General features: G+C 48.6%; 1 protein-coding gene across 1 annotated transcript in view; it reads left to right on the top strand.

The window, feature by feature from the left end:
* ABCE1 (ATP binding cassette subfamily E member 1) overlaps positions 1-24,659 on the top strand; it is a 147,261-nt gene that overhangs the window by 28,674 nt on the left and 93,928 nt on the right. Inside the window, exons 2-6 of the mRNA XM_078676877.1 lie at positions 7,419-7,568; positions 9,329-9,414; positions 11,217-11,314; positions 18,804-18,921; positions 19,364-19,501. Of these exons, the coding sequence (XP_078533003.1) occupies positions 7,466-7,568; positions 9,329-9,414; positions 11,217-11,314; positions 18,804-18,921; positions 19,364-19,501 (543 nt within the window). The 5' untranslated portion in view covers positions 7,419-7,465. The remainder of the gene's footprint in view (positions 1-7,418; positions 7,569-9,328; positions 9,415-11,216; positions 11,315-18,803; positions 18,922-19,363; positions 19,502-24,659) is intronic.

The following is a 24,659-nucleotide window of genomic DNA, read 5'->3' as shown; positions in this document are numbered from 1 at the left end:
CACAGATACATGGTACAATCATCATATTGTGTCCCACCCGGAGCCCTCTTGTCGGTGCTCTAGTGACCGAATAGCCAGATTTTCAAGTCCCCCCCCCCCCCCCCTCATAACCCCCCATCCAACCCATGGTAGTGCCGCCATTTGGTCCAGACCCTTTGAAATTTCTTCGGGCACCCCCTTGCTTTATAAGTCACTCCCTCGGCTGCCATGTAAAGGTCCAACCCTCTTCTCCATTCCTCTAAACCTGGCGACTCCGGTGACCCCCAGTACTTCGCTATATCTCTTTTCGCTACTACTAGTGCGGGAACTAGGAAGGTGAGGAGTGGACGCGGTAGGTCCACCTCATTAGTCATACCCAGTAGTGCCAGCTTGGGTTCCTGTTGGAGCGGGACCTCCAAAACCTCTCCCAGTTCTGTGAAGACGTGCGTCCAGTAATTTTGTATCCTGTCGCATGCCCAAATGGTGTGATAAAAGTCTCCATGTTGGCGGCATCTAAGACAGTGTGTGTCTTCTATTTTCCCCATTCTATGGAGTCGCATTCTATCGTAGTAGGTTCTGTGAAGCACATTGAATTGAATAAGGCGTAGTCTTGATTTAATTGCCACCTCCCGGGGATGCATTAATACTATGTCCCAGTCTAGGTCTTCCATGCCTCCCACCTCCGCCTCCCATGTGTGTCTCAGCTTCGCCAGATCACCTAGCATATTTTTAGTTAAGGTTTTGTATGTGAGGGAGACCGCCTTCCCTTGGATTCGTTCTTGGAGGAACCGTCCCTCCAGAGGTGCATATTCTGGGATATCGCTTAGTTGGACATTCTGGGCCTTCCGTGCATGTCGCAGCTGCGTATATTTGAAGAGCTGTGAGTGATGAAGCCTAAATTCTGACTTTAGGACCATAAAGGATTTCAGCTCCCCTTTGGCGACCACATCCCCTATAGTGGAGATACCTATGTTGTCCCATCTTTGGAAACCGCGTAGTTTATTGAGCTCTGTTAACCACTGACAGTGCCATAACGGTGTTTGCCGGGTGGGCTTCTTCTCCCATCCCATTCGTTTTGTGGCCTTGGTCCACGCGTTTAGCGTAAGAATCGTCGCTGGGAGGAGCGGTTCCCGTCTAGTGCCCCATAGAGATAATGTAGTAAGTTCTGTGGCGACAGTTTAAGCCTCTCTAGGGCATAAGTGGGGTGATCCGCCGGGGCATGTAGCCAATCATTAATCAGTACCATGTGTTCCGCCCAGTAGTAGGCCTCCAGGTTAGGGAGTGAGGTCCCCCCACTATATTGGTGTCTTTGGAGCGTAGTCAGGGTCACTCTAGGTTGCTTACCTAGCCAGAGAAAAGTTCTTAGATCAGAGTGGATTTTAGCCATCAACTTTGTCGGAAGCGGATAGTATTCGTTCTGTAGGGCATATAGATACTTAGGTAGGATGATCATCTTATACATGGCCGCTCGACCTAGAAGTGTAAGTGGGAGCTGTCTCCAGCGGTCCATATCCGCCGCGGAGTTAATTATGATCCGCCCCAAGTTCTTTTGGAATGATAGTCTTATCAAGGGTGATGTATATCCTAAGATACTGGAAGCCCTCCACCGTCGTCAGTAGTTGCCCCGGCAGCCACCCCCATCGGTCTCGTCCCCCTGGGTCGTACAAGATCGATTTGTGCCAATTTATTGTGTATCCCGCTCATCCACCATATTGCTCTAATTCCCTGAATAGCTCCGGGACAGTGGTCTCTAGTTTCGTAATATACAAAAGTACATCATCCGCATAGAGGGATATCTTTTCTTGTGTGGAGTCTGTGTCAATTCTCTCAAACCTGGAGATGCCCGCATTTTGTCGGATCCTGGCTGCAAGTATCTCAATAGTGAGTGCAAAGAGGAGGGGAGACAGGGGGCAGCCCCGACGGGTCACTCTGTATCTGGAATTCACGCGATAGCCTCCCATTCACCCTCACCCTGGCTCTTGGTGCAGGGTAGAGGAGTTGGACCCACCTCTGGAACCTAGGGCCAAAACCAAAATTTTGCAACACAGCATAGAGGAACGGCCAGTGAACCGCGACAAAGGCTTTCTCAGCGTCGAGGGAGAGAAACAAGTGCGGGTCATTTTTTCCCTGCACTTCCTGCAGCCAATTGTGGGTACGTCTAAGGTTCAGTCTGGTTGCTCTGTCCGGCAGGAAGCCCGTTTGGTCTAGATGTATAAGGTCTGTGATCACCGACCTCAGGCGGAGCGCCAAGATAGTCGCTAGAAGTTTCACTTCCGTGTTCAGGAGGGAGATGGGGCGGTAGGACGCACAGTCCTCTCGTGGTTTGCCCTCTTTATGTATCGGCACGATCGTAGCCAGGGAGAGGTCTGGGAGGAGCCCCCCTCCGGGTAGGCCCCGGCAAAGAGACCCTTCAAGTGGCGAGCCAAGAGGTCTGCCGTACGCTTAAAAAACTCTGCCGGGTAACCGTTCGGTCCTGGCGTTTTACCCGGTCTCAGTCTGGCTACAGCTTCCGATATGTCATCTACTGTGATGTCAGCCTCCAACACCAGAAGGGCCTCAGGAGACAGCATGGGCAGGTCGTCTGCGCCATATAGTGTAGAGCTTCCTCACGCGTCCCCCAGATCCCTGGCTGCGTAGAAGAGTTCGTAGTGTGTAACAAATGTTTCAGCAATTTGTGCATCAGAACTGACAAGCACTCCGTCTGCATTCCTAATGTGATCCACCCATCTAGTCGCTTGCTCCTTTTTACTTAGCCAAGCTAGTAGTTTGCCTGACTTATCCCCCACGTCATAGAGGCGGTGAAGGGTGGCTAGGGATTGAGTTTTAGCCTCATTAGTAACCAGGTCTCTATATTGTCTCTGGGCATCTAGCAGTCTTCTAAGAGTCTCAGCATGTTTCAAACTCTGGTATTCCCTCTCTAAACCCAGGATAGTCTGTTCCAGTGCAGTGACCTCCGCTTGGAGTTTTCTTCTTTCCTCTCCCAGTCTACTTTGTATTCTATCCCGCATTACCGGTTTCAGGGCTTCCCAGAAGGTGATCTCCGACTCCACTGTTCCCTCGTTTTCAGCAACATAAACCTTAATGTCTGCTCTCAAGCCTCGCAGAATAGATGCATTTTGAAGATCCCAGGCTGCGAGGCGCCAAGTGGTCCCCACAGTACCTCGGGTATATCCCACCCTTACTAACAATGGGGAATGGTCAGAGATGCCCCTAGCCTTCTAGTCTGTAGTGTCATCCACCTTCAAGTGCTGTCTAGACATAAATATATAGTCTAACCTCGAGAACACCTTATGTGCCCCTGAGCAGAATGAGTAGGCTATTTGAGTAGGATGCAGCCATCTCCAGACATCTGTGAGCCCTATATTAGCAATCTGTTGGGACAGGGTAGTCCGGTTCCCTCCCCTACCTGCTGTCCCTGACCGATCCTGGCCGATCCTGGCCTATATCCATCACGTCGTTAAAATCACCTCCCACGATTTGGATAGTGTCCGCTGTTTCTAGGAGTATGTGAGCGAGAGCCTTAAGCAGATTTGCCTGCAGCTTGGGCGGTGCATAGACTGAGATGATCGTGTATGTACACCTATTCCATGTCCCCTGGACCCCAACACAGGTCCCCAGTGGATCTATCCAGGTGCATGTGGTACAGAATGGGGTGGTTTGTTTAATAATGACAGCTACCCCTCTGGAATCAGATGTGTAGCCCGCATGAGCCAGAACTTTGTGGCGGCTCCTAGCTATGAAGGCACAGTTTGTTCCTTTAAGAAGGGTTTTCTGCAGTAGGGTTATATCTGGATCTAGCCTTTTAAGGTAGGAGTTCACTAGACTTCTTTTAACTTTAGAACCCAGTCCGTTCACATTCCACGTCAGGACACTAACCCCCCTGTCACACACCTGCAACGCGGCTACATCACTTGCCATTCAAGATGTGGATACCTTAATGTGGTCGGTCTCTGGTGTGGATGCATAGTGTGAAGCACTGAGGCACATGACTGCATTATTTCGACTGCTGCCCCCTCACCCCAACTCATCCCCCCCCTAACCTGAGTTAACGTGGAACTCCCCTACCCCTCCCCCCACCCCACTTCCCTCCCCTTCCAGTCCAATCCCCTCACAAGATAGAACTGTCAGTAGGAAAAGGCCTGTCGCCCTCCCGTGCATCCCCCCCTTTAGCCTGCTCTAACCAACTCCTCCCAGAGCATGCAGCACTACTTCCCCCAAACAGGCACTTATATCAAAAATTGGGAAAGTTGTGCGGTTGAGAACAAAAACGAGTGAGAAACAATAAGTGTAAATATAAGAGGGCGTGTCAACTTGCGTGCTCCCCAGCGACGAGCTGCATTCTCTATAGCCTGTCCCACCATTGTTCATGAATGAGAGTCTTGAGTGTCTGTTCCGGGGACACTGTTCCGCCCCGACATGTCTTGTTCCAGGTCTCAGAACGCCTCTACCAACGGGTGAATGGAGCGCGACCCCCCCACCTCTTCTTCTCCCCCGGAAGTACGGCTCCCAACCTCGTCTTCATCATCCCCCTCTGAGCGGGCCTGGCTTCGTAGACAGTTTAATCTGGATCCCGCCGTGGCGCTCCCTCTCGGCGAGGCCGATCGCCCATGCCGTGTACTTCCTGAGCCATGTCCCTGATAAGGTGTCGCCGGGGTTTGTCTCTTTGCTCTTCGGGACTTCAGTCTCTGTGCCTTCGGTAGTTCCCACTGGGACCTGTGGGGCGGTGACCTGTCTACCATTCCGCGTCCAACTGTCTCCCTGCTATGGAATATAGGACGTTCCTCCAGCCATTGCCAGGCATCTTCCGGATGGTTAAAGAAAAGTGTCTTTTCCTTGTAAATCACCTTTAGCTTCGCCGGGAAGAGGAGCATATAGGAGATATTTATGTCTCTTAATTTCGCCTTCACCGCGTCAAAGGAGCGGCGTTGTTTCTGCACCTCTTGGCTGTAATCCGGGAATATCATAATGTTCGTGTTTTCCAGTCGGATCTCCCCCAACTTTCTAGCCTCAAGCAGAATCAGGTCTAGGTCTCGCACCCTCCAGCGGCTTTGCCAGGAGGGCCCTGTGCGCCCTTTCGATAATAAAGCAAGTCGAGAACTGCACCGTCGGGAAGGTTTTAGTCAGGTAGGAGTGGAGGAAGGCTGCCATATTCGTCCCTTCAATTCCCTCTCTAAAACCTACGAAGCGCAGGTTGTTGCGTCTCGCCCTATTTTCGGCATCGTCCACCTTCCACAACAGTTGGCGATGGGATGCCTTGAGTTCGGCCATGTCTTTTCTCAGGGTGGAGATCGAATCTTCGGCCTCGCCTATCCGTGTCTCATCTGTAGTCACCCTTTCTGTTAACTTTCGGAAGTCTTGCCTCAGCAGTGTCACCTCGGACCCCACCTCGCCGATTTTGAGTTCTAGGGCAGCCTGAGACTCCTAGATATCGGCCCGTGACGCCTGTATGGCTCCCATTAGCAGGTCAGTATCTGAGCGCACGCCGGAGGCAGCGGAGAGGGCATCCGCCGACTGTCTAGGCGCAGCGAAATTGTCCATTGGCCCCTGTTTGGAGGGTTTGGGGAGTCTATCCTTCTTCCCATGGCTCGTGTTACCGTGACGTCGTTCTCGCTTTTCACGCTGCCTCTGACGCTCTGGCCGCAATCGGGGGTCAGCGAGCTCCTCAGTCCGCTACAGGGGAGGGCAGTCCGGCCTACCCGCACTGCAGTCGCCGGGGGCCACGTGCGTCTTTTGTCAGCCCCCCAGGGGCCCTGGTTCGTGTAGTCGGCTGAGTGCCAGTCCCGGCCAGTAATCTTATGCCTGCATCAGCCCAGAGTCACAGGCCACGCCGAATGCCCCACTTGGTGTCCGGGACTGCTGCTCCGTCGTAGGGTCCGGCTAGCGCAGACTGTATCTTCCCCCCTCGTTCACATGGCCGGATGCCCGACCTCCGAGATTACCAGGTGTCTCTCTCAGGGGGGCAGGGCCTTCCCAGCAGGGTGCAGTGTGGCGGGGACACCACAGGGAGACCCCAGCTCAATCAGGACCGATGCAGGGCCGGGGAAGCCCGACAGCAGCACCAGGCAGGTGATTGTGGGAAGTTGTAGGGCCAAAGAGCGTGGAGACAGCTGTGGGGCCAGGATCAGGTCCGGAGCACACTCGAGCTCTGCATTGCGGCTCTGGCCGCCATATTGGTAAAGTGTCCGCCTGTCTGGGATCCCCGACGCCTCAACAGGGGCAGTGCCCCGGATCCACACAAACTCACAGGACCCGCAGAGTGCCCCTCTCGCTCTCACCTCCCGGGCAGCAGGCCAGCGGCAGGACGGTCCCCGGGCTCGTTCTATCCCCGCAGCGCGGCTCCGGCCGCCATCTTGGTGTAGTCCGTGGTTTTCGCCGGGGAGTCCGGACGCCGCATGGGGGCTCTCGCAGTCAACGGGGCACCACACAATGACCTCCTCACTTGGACCCTCACCGTGGCAGACAGCTACAGGACCTAGGGGCCAGACCTCAGTGCGGTCCCCGATGCTCTGTCACGGCAGCCGCAATCTTGTCGCCGCCAGGCCTCCCGAGACGATGGAATAAAGTAGGCGTTTGGCTGGTTTCAGTCGCGCAAACTTCGAGGAAGTGGTCCCTACAGAATCTAGGGTCTCTGCAACGACCCTCCCGTAGTTTTTGGTGGAGTAGGGCTGAGTGTAAAGACGGATTTGGAGGCAGCTCGCCGGGAGCTCTGGAGAAGCACGTCCTAGCAAGCCATGCTGTTGGCCACGCCCCTGCAGGGCATATTGTTAACATTTGTTTAAAATATACAAAATGGGGTTGGCTTTGCCCAGAGGGGTAATACTCTTGCATCATACTTTTGGCAACTTGGTGTAGCATTCCATCTACAAAGGGCTTCTATTTGTATGCAAGAGACTGTTTTACTTCTGGAAAATATGCCCTACCACTTGGCTTTCCTATATGCATTCTATACAGAAAATAGTGTATTTTTTGCTACTTGTTTACCAGTATTGGTAAAGTCAGTAGGGCATACTTCTAAGTGATAGATAGTATGTGTAAATGCACGTGTTGACACTTTAAAGCCAGGCCTATTGGGTTTGAAAATGTTTGATCATTTATATATACACATCAGCATTGAAATGTTGCACAGTGTGCCTCACATTCCTGTTGTAGGCATTTTGTGATATTATCTCTTGTCTGTTATTTGTGGTGAGGTTATACATTTTTTTAGATGAAAGTGCAAACTGTTACAAAATCCAATTTCCTCTCAAAGCGCTTAAAATACTGCTCCAAAGACAGCTCACTACAACTGCCATCATGGAAGTAACCACTTGGGCTAAAGTGTGGGCTCTTACGTGGCAGAAGAGGGACCTGCTTGTATGCTGCTGGGCATGGTCCTTTTGTGAATTGTTCTTTTTTCCACACCCTGAACATATGCCTGTTTTTCTCTTTCACACCCACAGCTTTGTTGAAACCTTCCTGTGCAGCGTGCAAGTTCCACTGTAGCAGGATGGCAGACAAGCTCACAAGAATTGCTATCGTCAGCCATGACAAGTGCAAGCCAAAGAAATGCCGTCAAGAATGCAAAAAGAGCTGTCCTGTTGTTCGAATGGGTGAGCGGATGTGTTGAATTAGAAATGCTTTGTCCTTTCCATTAATTTATCAATGCTTAAGATCTTTCTTGTTCATATTTATTGTGACCCTTTGACTACACTTTAATTTCACACTGGGAGAGGGTCTTTTGAGCAGTGCTTAAAAATAATGGAACAGTCCTTAAACTTGTGGTTTAAGCTGCAGTCACAAATACCAGAAGTATGTAGCAATTTATAGTTATACTATGCAGTAAATTTGAAAAATCTGTGGCTGGACCGAAGTAGAGGATTATAGTCACTTTCTTGCTTTATTTTAAGAGTGGCCAATCGTATTACATTCACAAAAATAAAAACTACTTTTCCCAGCGTTCTACTACAAACCCATGTTACTTTTGTGGGCACAGGAAATTTTAAGCCAATAATTAAACTGCCTAAAACTGTTCCTTTGCCAGCCCCCTAAAATATTACCATAACTGCACCCCCCTAGTTCGATGAACCAGAGGTTGGGATAAACCTAAATTTCATGTGGCAGTATGTCCTCTAGATAAGGCATCTTACAGCATATCACAAATATAGTTAATTAACTAAGAACAGGCTCGGGGGCGTGGCCTGCTGCTCAGCAGAATGGTCGCTCTTTTAAGTGCGCTCCGCCGGCCGGGACCAAATCCTGAATAAATCCTGCAAATCTGATCCATGCTGTACTGCCCTGTAGCACTTCACGCATGGCTGATTAAGTGGGGACCATGCTGAGGACGATTCGAAAGCCCGCTTGAGCGCTGGTGCCGTGATAAGCAGGTGGAGACACGGGCGCTTGAGAGCTGTGCGGTCCCGGTGGCGCAGCCAATGGGGAGCTGCGAAAACGGAGCCTGTGGCTGCTGGTGAGCCGGAGGCCGCATACTGCTGGAGAGGCGGCTGCCTGGTCCCTGCAGGCTGCGCTCGGATCTGGGACGCAGCGCTTTACAGGCTTATCCCCTCCTCTGTACTCTTCAAGAAAGAGGTAAAAGCCATCCTTATGGCTAAGTTCACCTGAACCCTATTGCTACTGGAACAATGACAGTACATGCCTCCTATATTATCGGCTACCTGAATGCTTATCTATGTTAGATTCTTTTATGGCTGCTACTGGACCAAAATCACTGCACGGATGCTATATTATTGGTTTCCTGATTGTTTATTAAGGCTGTACACTATGACTTGAGTGCTTTACTAACTTGCAATCCACTCACTACTGCCTACTATTCTGTTTTCAACAGTGTGTTTACTCACCCTTTGGGGTGCTATAATCTTATTCGAGTCGACATTGCACGGCTTCTATATTATTGCTTATTGATTGTTATTATTGTGCATACTCTTGTGCGATTGCTACCCTAATTAGCAAATCACTCCCTACCGAATTCTATACTGTTTTCAACAGTTTGTCTATCCTACCTACTGTTTCTGTAAAGCGCTCTGATATCTGCAAAGATCTTGTTCGCGCTATATAAAACTTTAAAAATAAAATAAATAAATAAATAAATGAGCGAGCAGTGAAAAGCTGATGAGAGCCATTGCATTTCCATCCATGTGTAGTCTGTAGGACCAAGGCAGGAGTCCTCTCACCCAAGACACCCACCTGTGTGTGAGGTCTTGAGGGTATGCAAGTATGTATACAAACCAGCTATTGCTCTCTTTTTATAAATTCTTCATCTATAAAAGATTTGTTAGTGCTGAATGAGTGTTAACGATACAGGTGTTAAAGATACAGGCACTTGTAGTTAACACATTTCTGCTCTTATTTACAGGAAAGTTGTGCATAGAGGTCACACCACAGAGCAAGATTGTATGGATTTCAGAAACGCTTTGCATTGGTTGTGGTATTTGCATTAAGGTAATAAATGTATTCCTATTTATTGGATTAGCTGTTGCATCTATATAATGCTTTACGTTTAAACATTTTATTTCAATTTCCAGTGATTGCGTATGACAGATTTAATAAGTACATTTTCCCCTTTCTTAAGTGTATCAGAAACTTGAAGTAATAGTTTCTTACAGGCAATAAAGATAAAGAAGGTACCCCCTAGTATTGATTTCAGGTCCAAGAGGGAGGGGGAGGAAACAGGCAAAGACTATACAGAGTCCTCTAGCTGACCTATATTTCCTTCAAAAGTAGCCTATGGCTTACAAGGGCCCCACAAGGAGTTTCTAGCAGTTTTTTTTATAACAGTCCTTTTGTATAAGTTTAAAAAAAAAGATTGCATGGTTAAAAATCGAGAGCTTTTAAAGCAAACTAAATGAGAAAAGCAGTGTGTTTTTGAGTACAAATTTTAGCTTCTGTTAAAATGAAATGTTGAGCAGCTTTTAAATATACTCCAAACAAACAGTAAAATTCCAGCTATAGTACAGGTATCTGTTTTGAAACTTGGCAGCTTTACCAATTCTGTCCCTCTGTTTTTGGACGTTGGACCAGTGGGGTCTGCTGACCGTCAAACATAGCTATCTATGCCCTACCCTTTCTGAATGTTCATCTCCACACTGTCATTAGGGTAGCCCTAGACCCAACCAAGGTGTAGGGCTTTCAAACCCTTCAACAACTCCTGAATATGCAGGCTTTGATTCCGATGTGTACGGCATGAGCAGTTCTACAACCTTGGTGGATTTTAGGCTGTTATCTTGATGGACTCCTGCATTTTACTGGTAACCTTTACTGTATGGCAGATGCATCCCCCATTATGGATCCTAGTTCTCGGTGGGTGAATAGCTGAAAACGTTCTAGTAGTAGTCTGACACCGTGAGATGAGCAATCTGTAGGAACATGGCGCCTTACCAAACTTTAAGTAGCATATTCATCAGGCACCTCTTCAAGGAGGACGTATAGCAGAACCACTTATGACAGGTCTGCATTTCCTAGATATATATGAAAGGTGCTGCGGTAGACTAGCTGCAGTTGCCTAAGGGTGTATGACATGCACTTTCTTCTGTCCCCACTGGACATGATTGAGTTGGACTCTTCATTTGGTATTTTGGTACCCTGTTGGTTTAGAATTAAAATGTTGAGAAAGTGGTTTATTCCAGATAATTCTTTAGAGTTCTTTATTGTACTACAAATCAGCCTTTTCTTTGAGATTGTTGGTTTGGTGCTGTACTGTACATATGTAATCTGAATTAGTAGCTGGCTCCTCGAAATCTTATTACTTTAACCATCATAGTGTGTGTATCTGAATGCTGCATATTCATCCTGCTGTTATAGTAGATTGTGTGATGTCCGACTAGGGAGCAACATTTTTAAAAGACCCACAGCATTTGTTGACCTGCATCTGTGCCTAAAATGTAGGTTCTCTGATCTGAACACTTGGTTATTAATTTGACTTGCTGGAAAAGTCTCATTGCATCAGATTTCACAAAGATATTGTGTACATTGTGTGATGAAACATTTGCCTGTTATTTCCGTGATCAGACCGATTTGTTTTGAAGGATGTTTGTTCTGTGTAGACTTTTACCTATAAGGATCCTGTTCACCTGAAGGCGCCCCTCTTTAATATAAAGCAAGTGTTTATGGGTTTCTTTTTAGCATGCTTGGTTTATCCTTAAACACATAAGTATGTTTTTGACAAGTGAGAATTATATTAGCATCTGTAGATGACAATATAATTCATTTTTGTAGTTCTTGATCATTGTAACATTTTGTTTCAGAAATGTCCATTTGGAGCCTTGTCTATCGTAAACTTGCCAAGCAACTTGGCAAAAGAAACCACGCACCGATACTGTGCCAATGCCTTTAAACTTCACAGGTATGTATTTCTTTGATTCGTACCTCTTTGACTCCGTGGTATCAAGCTGACTTTAAGTTGGAAATTATACCTTTCCTAGTAGAATAGTGACATAACCCTCTTGCGTTTTGTAGCTCTCCTGCACTGTAGCTACTCATTTGTGAATATTGTCTATCATTTTAAAAAGAAGGATTTGAGTAAATTAAATCCCCTGCTTTAATGATTTCCTTGTGAAATGTGTTTGCAGAATATTAGTAAGAATGTTCATAGGGTGAAAGTAAGAACCGATGTTATCTTTATAGGCACAAAGCTTCAAGGTGGCGGATGCCATTGTATTGCTATTGCATTTATATAGCGCTTCATACCCCGATGAAACGCAAAAGTGGACTGATGATAAGACTGATTGCTTGATTTGAAAGAGTGCTGAATTGCATTATAGCATGTGTGATAAATTGTTTTGTCTGGGTGGCTCATGTTGAGCTCTAATTGCCTTATGCCACAGCTCCTTGGCATGTGATGGTAGGAAAAGCACAAGGTACACAAGACTTGCAAATTACATTAGTTTCTCCTGAGTATGTATGTGCCTGATTTGAAAGGGTCTCTATGGAATCCACTCACAAGTTTAAGAGAAGGAAGTGATCTATGGCATGTCCTGCATAACGGCAATAATGGTAGATGCTTTATATATTCCCCTAGAGAGACAGATGAACAATTCAAACTATGCACTCAATAAGGCTTGCCATGCTAAGTGATCTCAGTTCATGGCTGAGCAGCAAAGAGTAATCCACAGACATAGTAATGCTCTTTAGGAGCTTCCCACGAGTGACCGAGAGGCCAACTAGAGTGCCCTGACTCCGGAAAGGCTAGTTTAAACTTTCTATGGGGTCCGTTCAGGAGCGACAGAGGAGTAGCCCCTGGTAGACACTAGCTATAGGCACATATTTTAAGAAATAAGACCTCGGTCATTTACTTAATAGCAGGCATTATAAATGTGTACACATGAGAACACACCTTATTGCTCTGACATCCTCTCTGCACGTGATATAGATACTGTAGGCCTGAAAAATCATCATTTTTGCTCACTAGGGATGACTGGTTTGACTTGAAGAGTCATCTCATCATTGATGATCCCTTTGTTGTTTAGAAGGCCATAATGCTGTTCCCACATCTGACTTTCATTATTTTCTCTGCCTGACCAGGTTTTGGTGCTGCACTGTCCTATCATAACATAGCAGAACTGAAGGATTTTGAGACAAATTGGTCTTCCTACTTGATGTTCCTGTGGCGTACCCTTTTTACAGCAAGGAAATAATTCAGGGATTCAATAATTCTATAATTCGAATGCCCAGATCGTACAAAAACATTCTCCCCATTGTGTCCATCAAGGAGCAGTGGAGGCAAGACCTGAGAAAGTGCCATAGTTCAACAAGAACAATGGGTCTATGGAGTCTACTCTTCTGCAGAGGAGAAACGATCCAAGGATTACTTTTGGTCTGGGACATTCACCCAGAAGCATTGAAGACACGACTCAAATAATCTCAGATTCCTTAGTAGAGGGACCATGGTTTACTGCACAGAAGAGGTTACTGCATAACCAAAGGAAGTCAGACACAACCTCCTGATTATCACATTAACCTCAGTAGATGGTCTTTGTTGTCCACCCATAAGCTGCGCAGGCAAACTAATTCAGGCACTTAAGTAGAGGGCCTGTGGCGTACTACTGATAAGGTATAGGTGCAATAAAGGAAATGCGGACAATGCTGAAGATGATAATCTGTGTACTACCTACAAGGGATCCAACTACTTAACTACTGCATCACTCTCCAGAGTTTAAGATCCATTTGCTGATTTATCAGATATTCTTATGGTACTTTGCTCTTCATTGGGAAGTGCTATTTATTAAACTTTTGCTGCCTCTCTGACATATTTTCTAAAATATGTATGAGTAGAAACCGAGGCAGAAGAGTGCTCCATTAAAAGGTATCCATGTTAATTTACATTCCTTTTAAGCATGAATGAATGAATGAAGTGGGATTTACACATGCGCAACTTAGCCCCATGGGCGTCAAGGCGCCTACCAATAATCTAGCTGAGTCGACGGATGTAAAGAGCTTACTGATATGCATCAACAAAAAACCAAGTTTTTAGAGCCTTCCTAAAGAGATCCAATGAGGGTTGTGACTTAATCTCAAAGGGAAGTGAGTTCCATACTTGGGGTGCCAGGATGCAAAAGGCCTTGCTCCCCCATCTAACCCTCCTAGAACGAGGAACTACCAGGTGATTAAGCTCAGAAGAGCGTAGGCACCTACTCGGAACATATCGAGTGAGCCGAGATCCCAGAGCATCAGTAGGACCAGCCATGAGAGCACGATATGTAAGGCACAGCAGTTTAAAGGATACTCTCGAGGTGATAGGGAGCCAATGAAGACTCTTCCTTGCCATGGTCACAGACGACATCCAGGGCAAGGCCAAAACAAACCGTGCCGCCGCATTCTGTACGACCTGTAGGCGCTGTAGGAGGCCCTTGTTAGCTCCGGCATAGAGGGAGTTACAGTAGTCAAGCCTTGAGCCAACAAGGGCAACCACAATCTGCTTACGTGCCTGTAGGGGGAGATAGTGAAGGATGCTCTTCAGAGTCCTAATAACACCCCAACAGGTGGCCACAGTTTTGTTAACCTGGGCTTCCATAGAAAGCCGAGTATCAAAGATGACCCCAAGGTTCCTCGCCGATTGAGTGGGATGGAGGCCACCAGGCACCAGACCATATGTCCTGGTCTTTACCAAAGACCAGGACCTCTGTTTTGTTACCGTTCAACTTTAGGGAGTTGAGAATCATCCACTCTGCAACACTCTGCAACAAGTTGCATACAAGACCTAAAGTTAGAAGCGGTGACAGTCACAGTCACAGAGTGGGTCAGGGAGACCATGATCTGCGTGTCATCAGCGTACGATACTACCTCCATCCCCTGAGATCTTACAAGTCTAGCAAGGGGGGCCACGTAGATATTAAACAGGGTCGGACTCCATGCCGACCCCTGTGGCACCCCACATTGCAAGAGCTTAGCAGGGGAGAGGAGATCACCCAGCATCACACGCTGCTCTCTTTGCAGTAAGAAGGAGCTCAGGATACTAAGGGCAGGTCCTGTTACTCCTGCCTCCCTTAACCTAGATGTTAATATAATGGGAGACAGGGTATCGAAAGCTGCTGTTAGATCTAACAATACTAGCACGGTGGTATGGCCCAAGTCTACTTTCCTACGTATGTTGTCCGTAACCATAGTCAGGGCAGACTCGGTGCTATGGAGCTTTCTAAAACCATGCTGAGACCCATCCAAGAATCCCGAGCCATCCAAAAAGCGAGAGAGATGTCGATTTAGGTGGGCTTCAAGCATCTTAGCAGGAGCCGGCAGGAGAGATATGGGTCTAAAATTCTGTAACATTCCTGGGTCCAGGGTAGGTTTCTTGAGCAGGGGTTTTACTATGGCTTTCTTCCAAGCTGCGGGGAAAATGCCATGTTCCATCGCATTATTCATGATTTTCAACATGGGAGGAAGAACAGTATCCCTGCAGGCCTTAAGCACTTTCAGAGGGACCGGATCTAAGGGAGAGGCAGATTTAATTCCATCCAGCAGGCAGTTCAGCCCCTCCAGAGAGAGCTCAGGAAAGTGGTTAAACACCTGGGAAGGGTTATCGACCGCAGCTTCAAGATGTCTAACTCGAGTGGAGTCCTCTTCACTCAGGACACTCCTCTGAGTTTGCAGTGCCAAATAGATATCATCTATTTTTTTTAAAAAGAAGTCCGAGATGTTGTTGCAAAGCTCCTGTGTGACTACCACGGGGTCAGGCGCCTGAAGAGAGCAGAGAGAGCTCACGATCTTAAAGAGCTCTTTAGAAGAAGTGGGAGAACGAATTAAGTTGGTAAAATAATCCTGTTTCACCTTGATGACTCTACTTTTGTACTCTCGTATCAGGCGCCTGTATACTTCCCGGTCAGTTGGATCCCAGGATTTACGCCAACACCTTTCCTTCCTTCTACATTTCTGTCTGAGTAGCCTCAGAGTTTCCGTAAACCAGGGGGCAGTGGGTTTTTGTCGCGCAACATACTGTGGAGAGAGAGTCAGCCAGCTCTTGAGCTGCATCATCTACTTTCATCTGGGATGTCCTATTTACAGTCGGGACAAAAGGTACAAGTCCCTCATTCGTAATGTTTCCAAAATTTCTTTTAAGGCATTTCTTAGTGATAACCAAGTTACCTTCCATATTGGGCATATTCAGATATAGTGGTACTGCCAGATGATCAGACCAGACTATCGGCAAAGGAATGCCGACCGTTAGCCTGGAATCATTAGAGAACACACCGTCAAGGGTGTGACCCGCCTTGTGCGTCGGGAAGGACACCCTTTGGACCAGCTCACCTGCGTCCAGGGCATTAACCAAAGAGCATGTCTCCAAGGATAACCGATCATCGAAGTGGAAGTTCATATCACCAAGGACTGTAAAGGAAGATCTCCCAAGATAGGGTTCCATAATTCTGAATAGTTCAGGGCAGAAATTAGCCCTGGGTCCCGGGGGTCTATATACCAAAATTCCGGTAAAAGAGATCGAAGAAGCACATATAATGCAAAAGTATATAGCCTCAAAGGGATCCGAGGGAATTGACAGAGGTTTGATAGTGCAAGAGAGGGTGGTTTTATAAAGGACTGCTAGCCCCCCCCCCCCTACGTCGCGCTCTATCTAACCTATGAAGAGAATATCCTTCCGGTATAGCCAGAAGAAGATCATGGCCAGAAGAGTCAGAGGCCCATGTCTCGGTTACAAAAACACAATCCGGTTGCCTGTCGCTAACAAAATCATGGAACTCAATATTGTGTTTGATGAGGGAACGTGCATTAATCAGAAAGCCCTGCCTAAGTTGAGAGGGTCTGCCTCCATCATGGGAAGGAGGAAGAAAATTAGTAGCCACCCGTGAAGTAGTATTACAACAGGATTTACATGAGGAACATACCCAAGTCTGACGAAGAATCTCAGGGCGCAGCCGACGGTGGCAGGGAAGCACAGAGGGTCTGTAACGCAGTAGATCACGCAATAGATTTTCCCGAGGTAACGGTACCGGGCCGACAGGAGTCCCAGGGTCCAGCCCGTCCTGCAGCGCGTCCTCAGCGCGGACGGGCGCAGACGGGCTGAACTCTGGCGTAACTCCGGCGTCAGTCCGGCGTCCCCGCAGCGCGTAACCGCTGCGCGTCAACATGACTCTCTTTTTATGCCCGCCTAGCGTCCTTGTGACGGCTAGAGCGAGTGGGCTGCAACAATGCGCCGGAAAGCGGCACCGCCTACCCCCAGGATGGCGCAGCTGCAGGGAGAGACGCCGGGAAGCGGACCCGCCCAACAGCGGTGTAACTCACCAAGTTATCGTGCAGGTAAGGGCCAGCAGAATTAAAATCAGGGACAAATAACAAATACAAAATAAAATATTCTAAACAGGCTAAAGTTAAAATATGTCAGCAGCTCGGCACCAGCGCTACAATAGCGTGCGCACGCGAGTAAAGACAGCTAGAGAGGGAGCATTAAGCATTTACCTCTCCTTTTATGCCCGCCTAGCGTCCTTGTGACGGCTAGAGCGAGTGGGCTGCAACAATGCGCCGGAAAGCGGCACCGCCTACCCCCAGGATGGCGCAGCTGCAGGGAGAGACGCCGGGAAGCGGACCCGCCCAACAGCGGTGTAACTCACCAAGTTATCGTGCAGGTAAGGGCCAGCAGAATTAAAATCAGGGACAAATAAGTTATGTTATGTTATGCGTTTTTATTTGGCGCACAGATGCTCCAGCTAAGGAGCGTCCTGGCGCCCGACAAGGCAGCGGCACAACACACCTAAACCAAAAAACAAACAAGTGTTACAAACTAAGGGAATAAAAAGGTTTTCACCGCGCGACGAAAAGAAAGCAAATCTCTCATAGCGCGAATTGCCGGGGGCAGGGAGTTCCATAGAACCGCTGCACGCACTCGGAACGAGCGTCCTCCGGCTCTAGTTCGCTTGAAGCGCGGCACAACAGCCAGTTCTAGGTCCGCAGATCTTAAGAGTCGCGCTGGGGTATAATTAATTTTCCCTTACTGAGAAAGGTAGGAACTTTACTCCTGACAATGGCAAATGTGAACCTTCTTCCAGGGTTGGGGAAAAAGCGGTTGGAGGATAAGTTGCAAACACTCAGTTTTGCACATGAAGAAATCATACAACCGTATATTTGCTAATACTAAAATGCAGTTCACAAATATGTTCTAAGAGTACTATTTCTTGGCCTACTTCTGTAAATTCTTGTGAATTCACAAAAGTTGTATATCTCCACTTAACGCGAGGTCATGTACCGTGGGTGCCCTTTTGAGACTTTCTTTAATAATTAGGCCCCTAATTAGGTCTGGCGTTAACCATGGTCTTTTGTGTTTATTAAAATTGTCTCTCTCCCTATCAGCTGACTTCACTGTGAGTTCCGCATTCTGCTCTTTCACAAGGAGCATATCAGCGCACAAAGTAGTTTTGTTCAGTGGCAGGAACTACTGGGGCAATATGTGCTTGTTGAGACCATAAACAATTTTGGCTTTTGCCATTGTTTGTTATAATGGTTCAGACCCAGCAGCTCCCACACCAATTGAGTTTTACTAAAACCATGCCAAAACAAGTCCCACATGGACAAAACCAAAACGATGACCACCAATTTCAGACCTGCCTGCTCTGAAAAAGCTTATTTTTGTTTCCCATAATCTTATTAAAACTAGTTACTGATTTTCCATTTTGAATATCTCTGGAAAATACTAGCATACACCAACACGTTTAACAAATGATGCTGCAAAGAAATGATACCCACAATTTTACAGTAGTTTAGCTCAATGGTATTTTCTCCTACTTTCATTTCTTTGTGAACATTTTCCTTTGAAAGCAAAGACTCCTCAATTTTGCTTTCAAGCTTCTGCAAATGTTTGCATCTAATCAGAGCATTCTGGGAGCATTGTACATAGCCTCATTTTGCTAAACTTACAAAGCGTGTGTACACATTTTCATACTGGAACCACTGTCCGTAGTGCAGTCCGAGCTTACATTTACTTAGAGCGCTCAGCCTAATAATAAAGGCTTAGCATTAATGAACCAGAAATATAAGTTTGAACAGTATTAACACATGGACACAAATATTACCTTAACTGCAGACAGTGACCTTCCCTGATCCATAATGTGTTAATGTAACGTGGCAGCCAAAGGGTTTGTGCTGTAGTGGGTTGGGCCTACTTGTCCCAAATACAAAAGCCACATTATAACTTGTCGCCCTTGACCTCAAACCATATCCTCGGCGTCCGGCTATATGAATGCAACATCCCTGAGTCCTGACCTTACTAGAAGGCCAGAGTTTTGGCTGAAGTCTTCATTAACTTCTCCATCTCTTGACTTGCATGCTAATCATAGCAGTTGCATAGAAAGAAAATGTTTTAACTGTATTGTAAACCTGTTTTATTGGGCTTTATCCAGGTTGCCTATCCCCCGTCCTGGTGAAGTGTTGGGTTTGGTTGGCACCAACGGTATTGGCAAATCAACCGCTTTGAAAATTTTAGCTGGAAAGCAGAAGCCAAACCTTGGGAAGTATGATGTAAGTTGATTAAACATATTACATTGTATGTGCAGTTATGTATTGTTTTGCCTAGTGCCATTTAGTTATGTTTTTTGGATTGTGTTTGTAAAACATAATTGAGCTGCAGATACCTACGTTTTTCTATTGCTTTTTCCACCTTCTGCCAATACCTACATTTAGAAACCTGTGTGCGTGCCCTGTTTTGGCATCAACCTGGCTACACCAGTGTACCTGGTGATCTGTCATAAATATTTTTCCATGAAAAACCACACTTAAATCCACAGCTATGTTCTTCAGATAAGTCTTTCATTCGTAAGTATTTTGAAAATGTTTTGAATTAAGATTTCGAAGTCAACAAATCACACATGCTGTTAAAAGATGCTAGTTTAAATATGTTAATGCTATTTGAAAAATGTGCAGAATGTTAATTCTGAAGGTGATGTTTTCTACCCTCCTGTAGGATCCGCCAGATTGGCAGGAAATTTTGACCTATTTTAGAGGATCGGAGTTGCAGAATTATTTCACCAAAATCCTAGAGGATGACCTAAAAGCAATCATAAAGCCTCAGTATGTAGACCAGATCCCAAAGGCTGCAAAGGTTGGTGCAATGGTGCAAATGAAAATTAATTGAACAGTTGCTTCATATAAGTGTGGAGTCTGTTATCCCTGGTTAGGTGTTTTGCCTTTGACTTTGATGTTTTAAGGTGCTGGTAGCTGGAAGTCCTCTCAGTCTTTGATGCCCATGTTTTTCTGACTAGCCCTATTTTTTTTCTCCCAATAATTATGCAGGTCTGCGGTCAGTTCTCTTACACCTCAAGACACTCACACGGCCTTGGGTGGCCCTTCCTCTGGTATCCAGGCAACTCCCAGCTTCCCATTTTACTTCTCCAACTGGCGGTCACCTCGGGGGGTTTGGCTTGGCGTCTGGCAAGATGGCAGCGCTGTAGTGCTGCGCTGCTGGCCACTGGAGATACTCCTGCAATATCCTACCTGCCCCTAGCCCGACTCGGCGAATCCGGGCTGGGGAAGTTTTGCTGTGGGGGCCCCAGACCTGTGGCCGCAGTTTCTGCAATGCTCGCGTCCGAGGAAGCTGTCCATGGTGCCTGTCGATGGTGGAGGCGGGCGACCGCGTGGAGTGATGGCGGCGTCCTCCTAAGCTTTCAACTCACTGCGAGTCGGTCCTGGTGAAGCCCATTGCTGCGAGGGAGTGAGCGTTGCTCCCGGGTGCGGCGGACGAGTCGCGACCATCTGCCCCGTGTGGCCCCCTGATAAGTACTCAGCTGCGCGGGATTTGATTGCTGCTGCCATACTGAGGGGAGGGGAGAGCCTGTGTGTGCCGGGCCGCGGAAGTACGCGAGCGGCAGGCGTGGGCTCCTGGACTAGGCCCCGTGCAGGCCTTGCTTTGCTGGGCCTCCTGAGCTGTGGGGACGAGCGGGCGGCCGACGTGGTTTGCCGCGCTGGGCCACGACGGGCCGCTCCTGGTTGGGCTTGCTAGTGGGGACTGCTGTTGTCTGCTGCAATATACTGTGCCCCCCCCCTGCAAGGATAGTAGAGGTGCCTTTCCTGCTGCAGCGTGGACCACGTGGCTGTCACAGTTGTCCTTGGAGTTGTTGCTGTGGAGGCCCCTCGGCGAGACCCGGATTGTGTAGCCTGGGAGTTGAGTTGAGGTGAGGTGTGGTGTCGGTGGCTCGCCCTCCCTGTGGGTGCCATTGCTGTTGCCGTGTTTGCTGGTCCAGCGGTGTGTCCCCTCCCACGTGACCTGGTATGGTGCGCGACGATATGGGGCATCCCTCTGGACACAGTTAATCAAACCTGCCTGCCCCACTACTGATCGTACGCCTGTAGTGAGCCTGCGGGATCGTTCTGGGGACCATATATGCTGACCAGTTATTGGCCCTGAGTGGCTCCTGGGGTCCCCCGATATGGATGGGCAGCGGGAGTAGCTGAAGGTTTTCACGCAGCGAGGTGGTGGGATACACAACTGCGCATTGCTTACCAAGAAGGAGGCACACCCACAATTGGCCACGGTCACACCGAGAGACTCTTCTTGCGGTGAGTGGGGCAGCGTGCCGGCCTCCTGATGGGCAAACCGGACAAATCACAGCCGCGCCTCACTTTTGAGCTCCGGAAGGGCGGCAAGTCCTCACAAAATGCGGTCTCTGACTCTGAGCTGGAGGAGGCCTCCCAGGGACCTACGGCCTTGGAGAAATCGCTTGCTGCTATTTAGGCTAGCCTCCAAGCAATAGATGGCAAGATAGAAGCATTGAATGGCCGGATGGACCACTTATCCGCTAAATTGGATAAGCAGGCGGCGCGCATAGGGGAGGCTGAGCAGAGAATATCGGAGACGGAGGACGGCCTTCAACAGGTGGCGGCCAAAACATCGGATATGGCTAAACTCCTCGCGGTTATACAGGCCAAGAACGAGGACATCGAGGTGCAATAACTTCCGCGTCCTTGGTCTGCCGGAGTCTACAAACGTGGGGCGCCTGGAAGATTACATGGAAACGCTGCTTCGTGAGGTGTGCGGCATGGAGGAGCTCTCCCCTATGTTAGCGATTGAACGGGCCCACAGGTCACTGATCGCGCGGCCCCCTCCTGGTGCTGCGCCGCAGCCTGTCATCGCCTGCCTGCTAAATTTTAGAGACCGGGACACCCTTCTGCGCATTACCAAACAGAAGGGCATGATCACTTATCAAAATAACGTCCTCTCCTTCTACCCGGATTTCACGGCGCAGGTGCAAGCGGCTCGTAAGGAGTTTCAGAATGTAAAGAAGCTGCTGGCTAAAGAACAGATACCCTTCGCCATGCTCTACCCCACGTGGCTGCGCATTGGGGAACACGCAGGGGGCAAGATCTTTGCGAATCCCAAACAGGCAATGGACTATGCCAAGTCTCTGTGGCGCAAGGCACCAGACACCACGTCGGATGTTGATGACTGACCTTTGACATAGATGTTACCTGCGCTTGGGGTTTACCACTGCACACCTGGTGATCTGGTGTGGATCTCCTTTTCCTTAACTCTTGATGTAACTATACCCGCAGGGCCCTCTTAGTTTCCGGGCTTGTTGAGCAGACTGGAATCATTCTATTTGCTGTTGCCACGATGCGTCCTAGACATGCCGGGGAGTGTGGCGCATGCTTTAGTTTTCTTTATGACTATGTACAGCGAGGCGCCTCTAAAGGCGCCTGAACACTTCCCTGTCAGATGATGATTTGTGAACTAGAGTCTGTGAGTGTTTAGGGGGTGAGGGTCTCTCTCAGCTATCCGGTGCCCCCCCCCCCCTCAAATCTAGTGTTGGGGATGGGTATGACCCACAAAGTTTGTTGTAGGATATATGGGAGATTGTGGGAGGGGGGGGAGGGTGCGTTGGGCCTTTGGCGTTTTGAGGTTGCTGAAGTGGGTGGGGGGGAGGGAGTGATTTCTGTTTCTATTGTATGGTTCCTACTGTTGGGCATTGGTCAGATGCTCCTTGATTTTGATGGTTCGGGGTTGTTGGGAGGGGTGGTGGGGGGGTAAGTCAGTCTGCAGGTTGGGGTTTCTTTTGGACATGTGTATAGCGTTACAGTGTGTCTCGAATGTTCTGGTATGTGTCATTGGGCAGTTCACTGTTAGCTCGATATGGTGTTATTGTATGCCTGATGGGGGGAGAGAGGTATAAATGTGTCACTTGGAATGTCAGGGGCTTGAACACGCCCAGAAAATGTAGGCAAGTGCTGGCGCACCTGGTTCGCCATGGGGGTTCAGATCGCTCTCCTGCAGGAGACCCATTTGACCAGGCACACAGAAGGCGCAATGGCCCTGAGATGGGCGGTGTTCCGACTGGCTTCCTCTTATTCTAGTTATGCACGTGGGGTGCTTATTCTAATTAAGCGGGGGACACCATTTCAGCCCATTGACACGTGTTTTGCGCATGATGGTCGGTGGGCGCTGGTGCGTGGTAAGTTGGGGAGAGTGTTGGTGACAAAAGCCAATGTGTATGGTCGGGTGGTTGATGAGCCAGCGGCATTTTTGAAGATGTTTCAGGTCTTGCGCTCCTGGTCAGACTCAGCGATTTTGTTCGGGGGGATCTTAATACTTGTCTGGACCCGCAATTGGATAAATCTAACTCCACCGGTGTACGCATGGTTAAAGTAGCGCAGTGTGTCCGTGGTTTTATGGAAGAGATAGGTCTAATCGATGCTTGGCGCTTACGGAATGCAGGGGTTCTACAGGGCGCACATGTCACTCCTGCTTAAAATTCCTGGTCGCGCCTGGACTACTGGCTCTTAGATGGGGAACCTAATGGGTGGGTGGAGTCTGTTTGCGTTTTACCGCGGACCCTGTCAGACCACAACCCTGTCCTGCTCCAACTAGTTGTCCCACTCAACGCACGTCATCCCTTCACTTAGCGTTTTCGCGCTGCCTCCCTGCTTGATCCCGTCTATGCAGACACTATCCGTAAGGCCATCATACAGTATTTTGATCTAAATGTGGGCACAGTTGACAGCGCTGCAACTTTATGGGAAGTCTTCAAGGCTACGATACGGGGGGAGTGCATTAGCACATCGGCGGGAATTTTGCGGGACCTGAGGGGTCAGCTACAGCGCATGGAAGAGCGTCTGCGTGACCTGGAGGCTCAATATGATGCTGTGCCATCTTCTGAGATATTGGCCCAAATCAGGGAGTATCTTGAGGAGTATTATACTCTGGCGGCCACGGAGATCAAATACCTCTCGAAAAGGTGTGTGGCGAGGGCTTATGGCGAGGGGGGTAGGCCTGGCAGGGTTTTAGCCAGTCGTTTACGTGATAGGACTGAAGTCTCCCAAATTGACCATGTAGTGGATGACGGGGGGTGGATCACTTCGCAAGTGACGATATCCTAGCTCAGTTCCGCACCTTTTATGAGACTCTGTACACCTCCAAGGGAGACATGCACGAGTGTGCACTGCAGGAATATCTGGCCAACGCGGCTTGTGCCTGGCTTTCCGATGTACATCGCAAATATCTTAGCCTCCCGATAGACGAGACAGATATTAGAGAAGCCATTTTGTCGCTGCCTAATAACAAAGCCCCGGGCCCTGATGGGCTAACGGCAGAATTGTACAAGTACTATGTCGATCTCCTGGTGCCGCACCTTCTGGCAATGTATGCGGAGGCGCACGAGGTAGGCTACCTTCCGCCCTCCCTGCGGCAGACACTGATCGTCACTTTGCTGAAAAAAGACAAGACGCCTACGCGTTGTGAATCGTATCGCCTTCTGTCCCTTATCAATATTGACGCGAAGATCCTTGCTAAGGTGCTGGCTACAAAGCTGAACCCCTTGATGCCCCTGCTGGTACTACCAGACCAGTCTGGCTTCATGCCTGATAGGTCTACTTCATGGAACCCTCGCACGATCTTCGCTATGTTCCACGTCCTAAAGCCGGAGTTACCTGCCGTGGCCAACCTGCTGGACGCGGCCAAGGCGTTCGATTCGATCGAATGGAACTACATGATCTCCATCTTGTACCAGATGGGCTTCCCCCAGGTGTTCGTCCGCTGGATCCAGGTTTTATATACAGATGTATCGGTGAGGGTGCGGGTGGGCGGGCTCACCTCTGAACCACTGGTTATTCAGCGTGGCACTAGACCGGGGTGCCCTATTATCCCCCTTCTCTTTGCCATTGTTTTGGAGCCCCTCTCATGCAGTATTCGCCAGTCTCACAGGGCAGCTGCCTTGAATTTCAATAATCGGCCGGTGGGGATCTCTGCATACGCGGACGACATGGTCCTG

Source organism: Lissotriton helveticus, chromosome 2_1, assembly GCF_964261635.1.
Source record: "Lissotriton helveticus chromosome 2_1, aLisHel1.1, whole genome shotgun sequence".
Classification (NCBI taxonomy): Eukaryota; Metazoa; Chordata; class Amphibia; order Caudata; family Salamandridae; genus Lissotriton; species Lissotriton helveticus.
The sequence above is the reverse complement of the archived record's forward strand: the minus strand, read 5'-3'. Positions and strand labels throughout refer to the sequence as shown.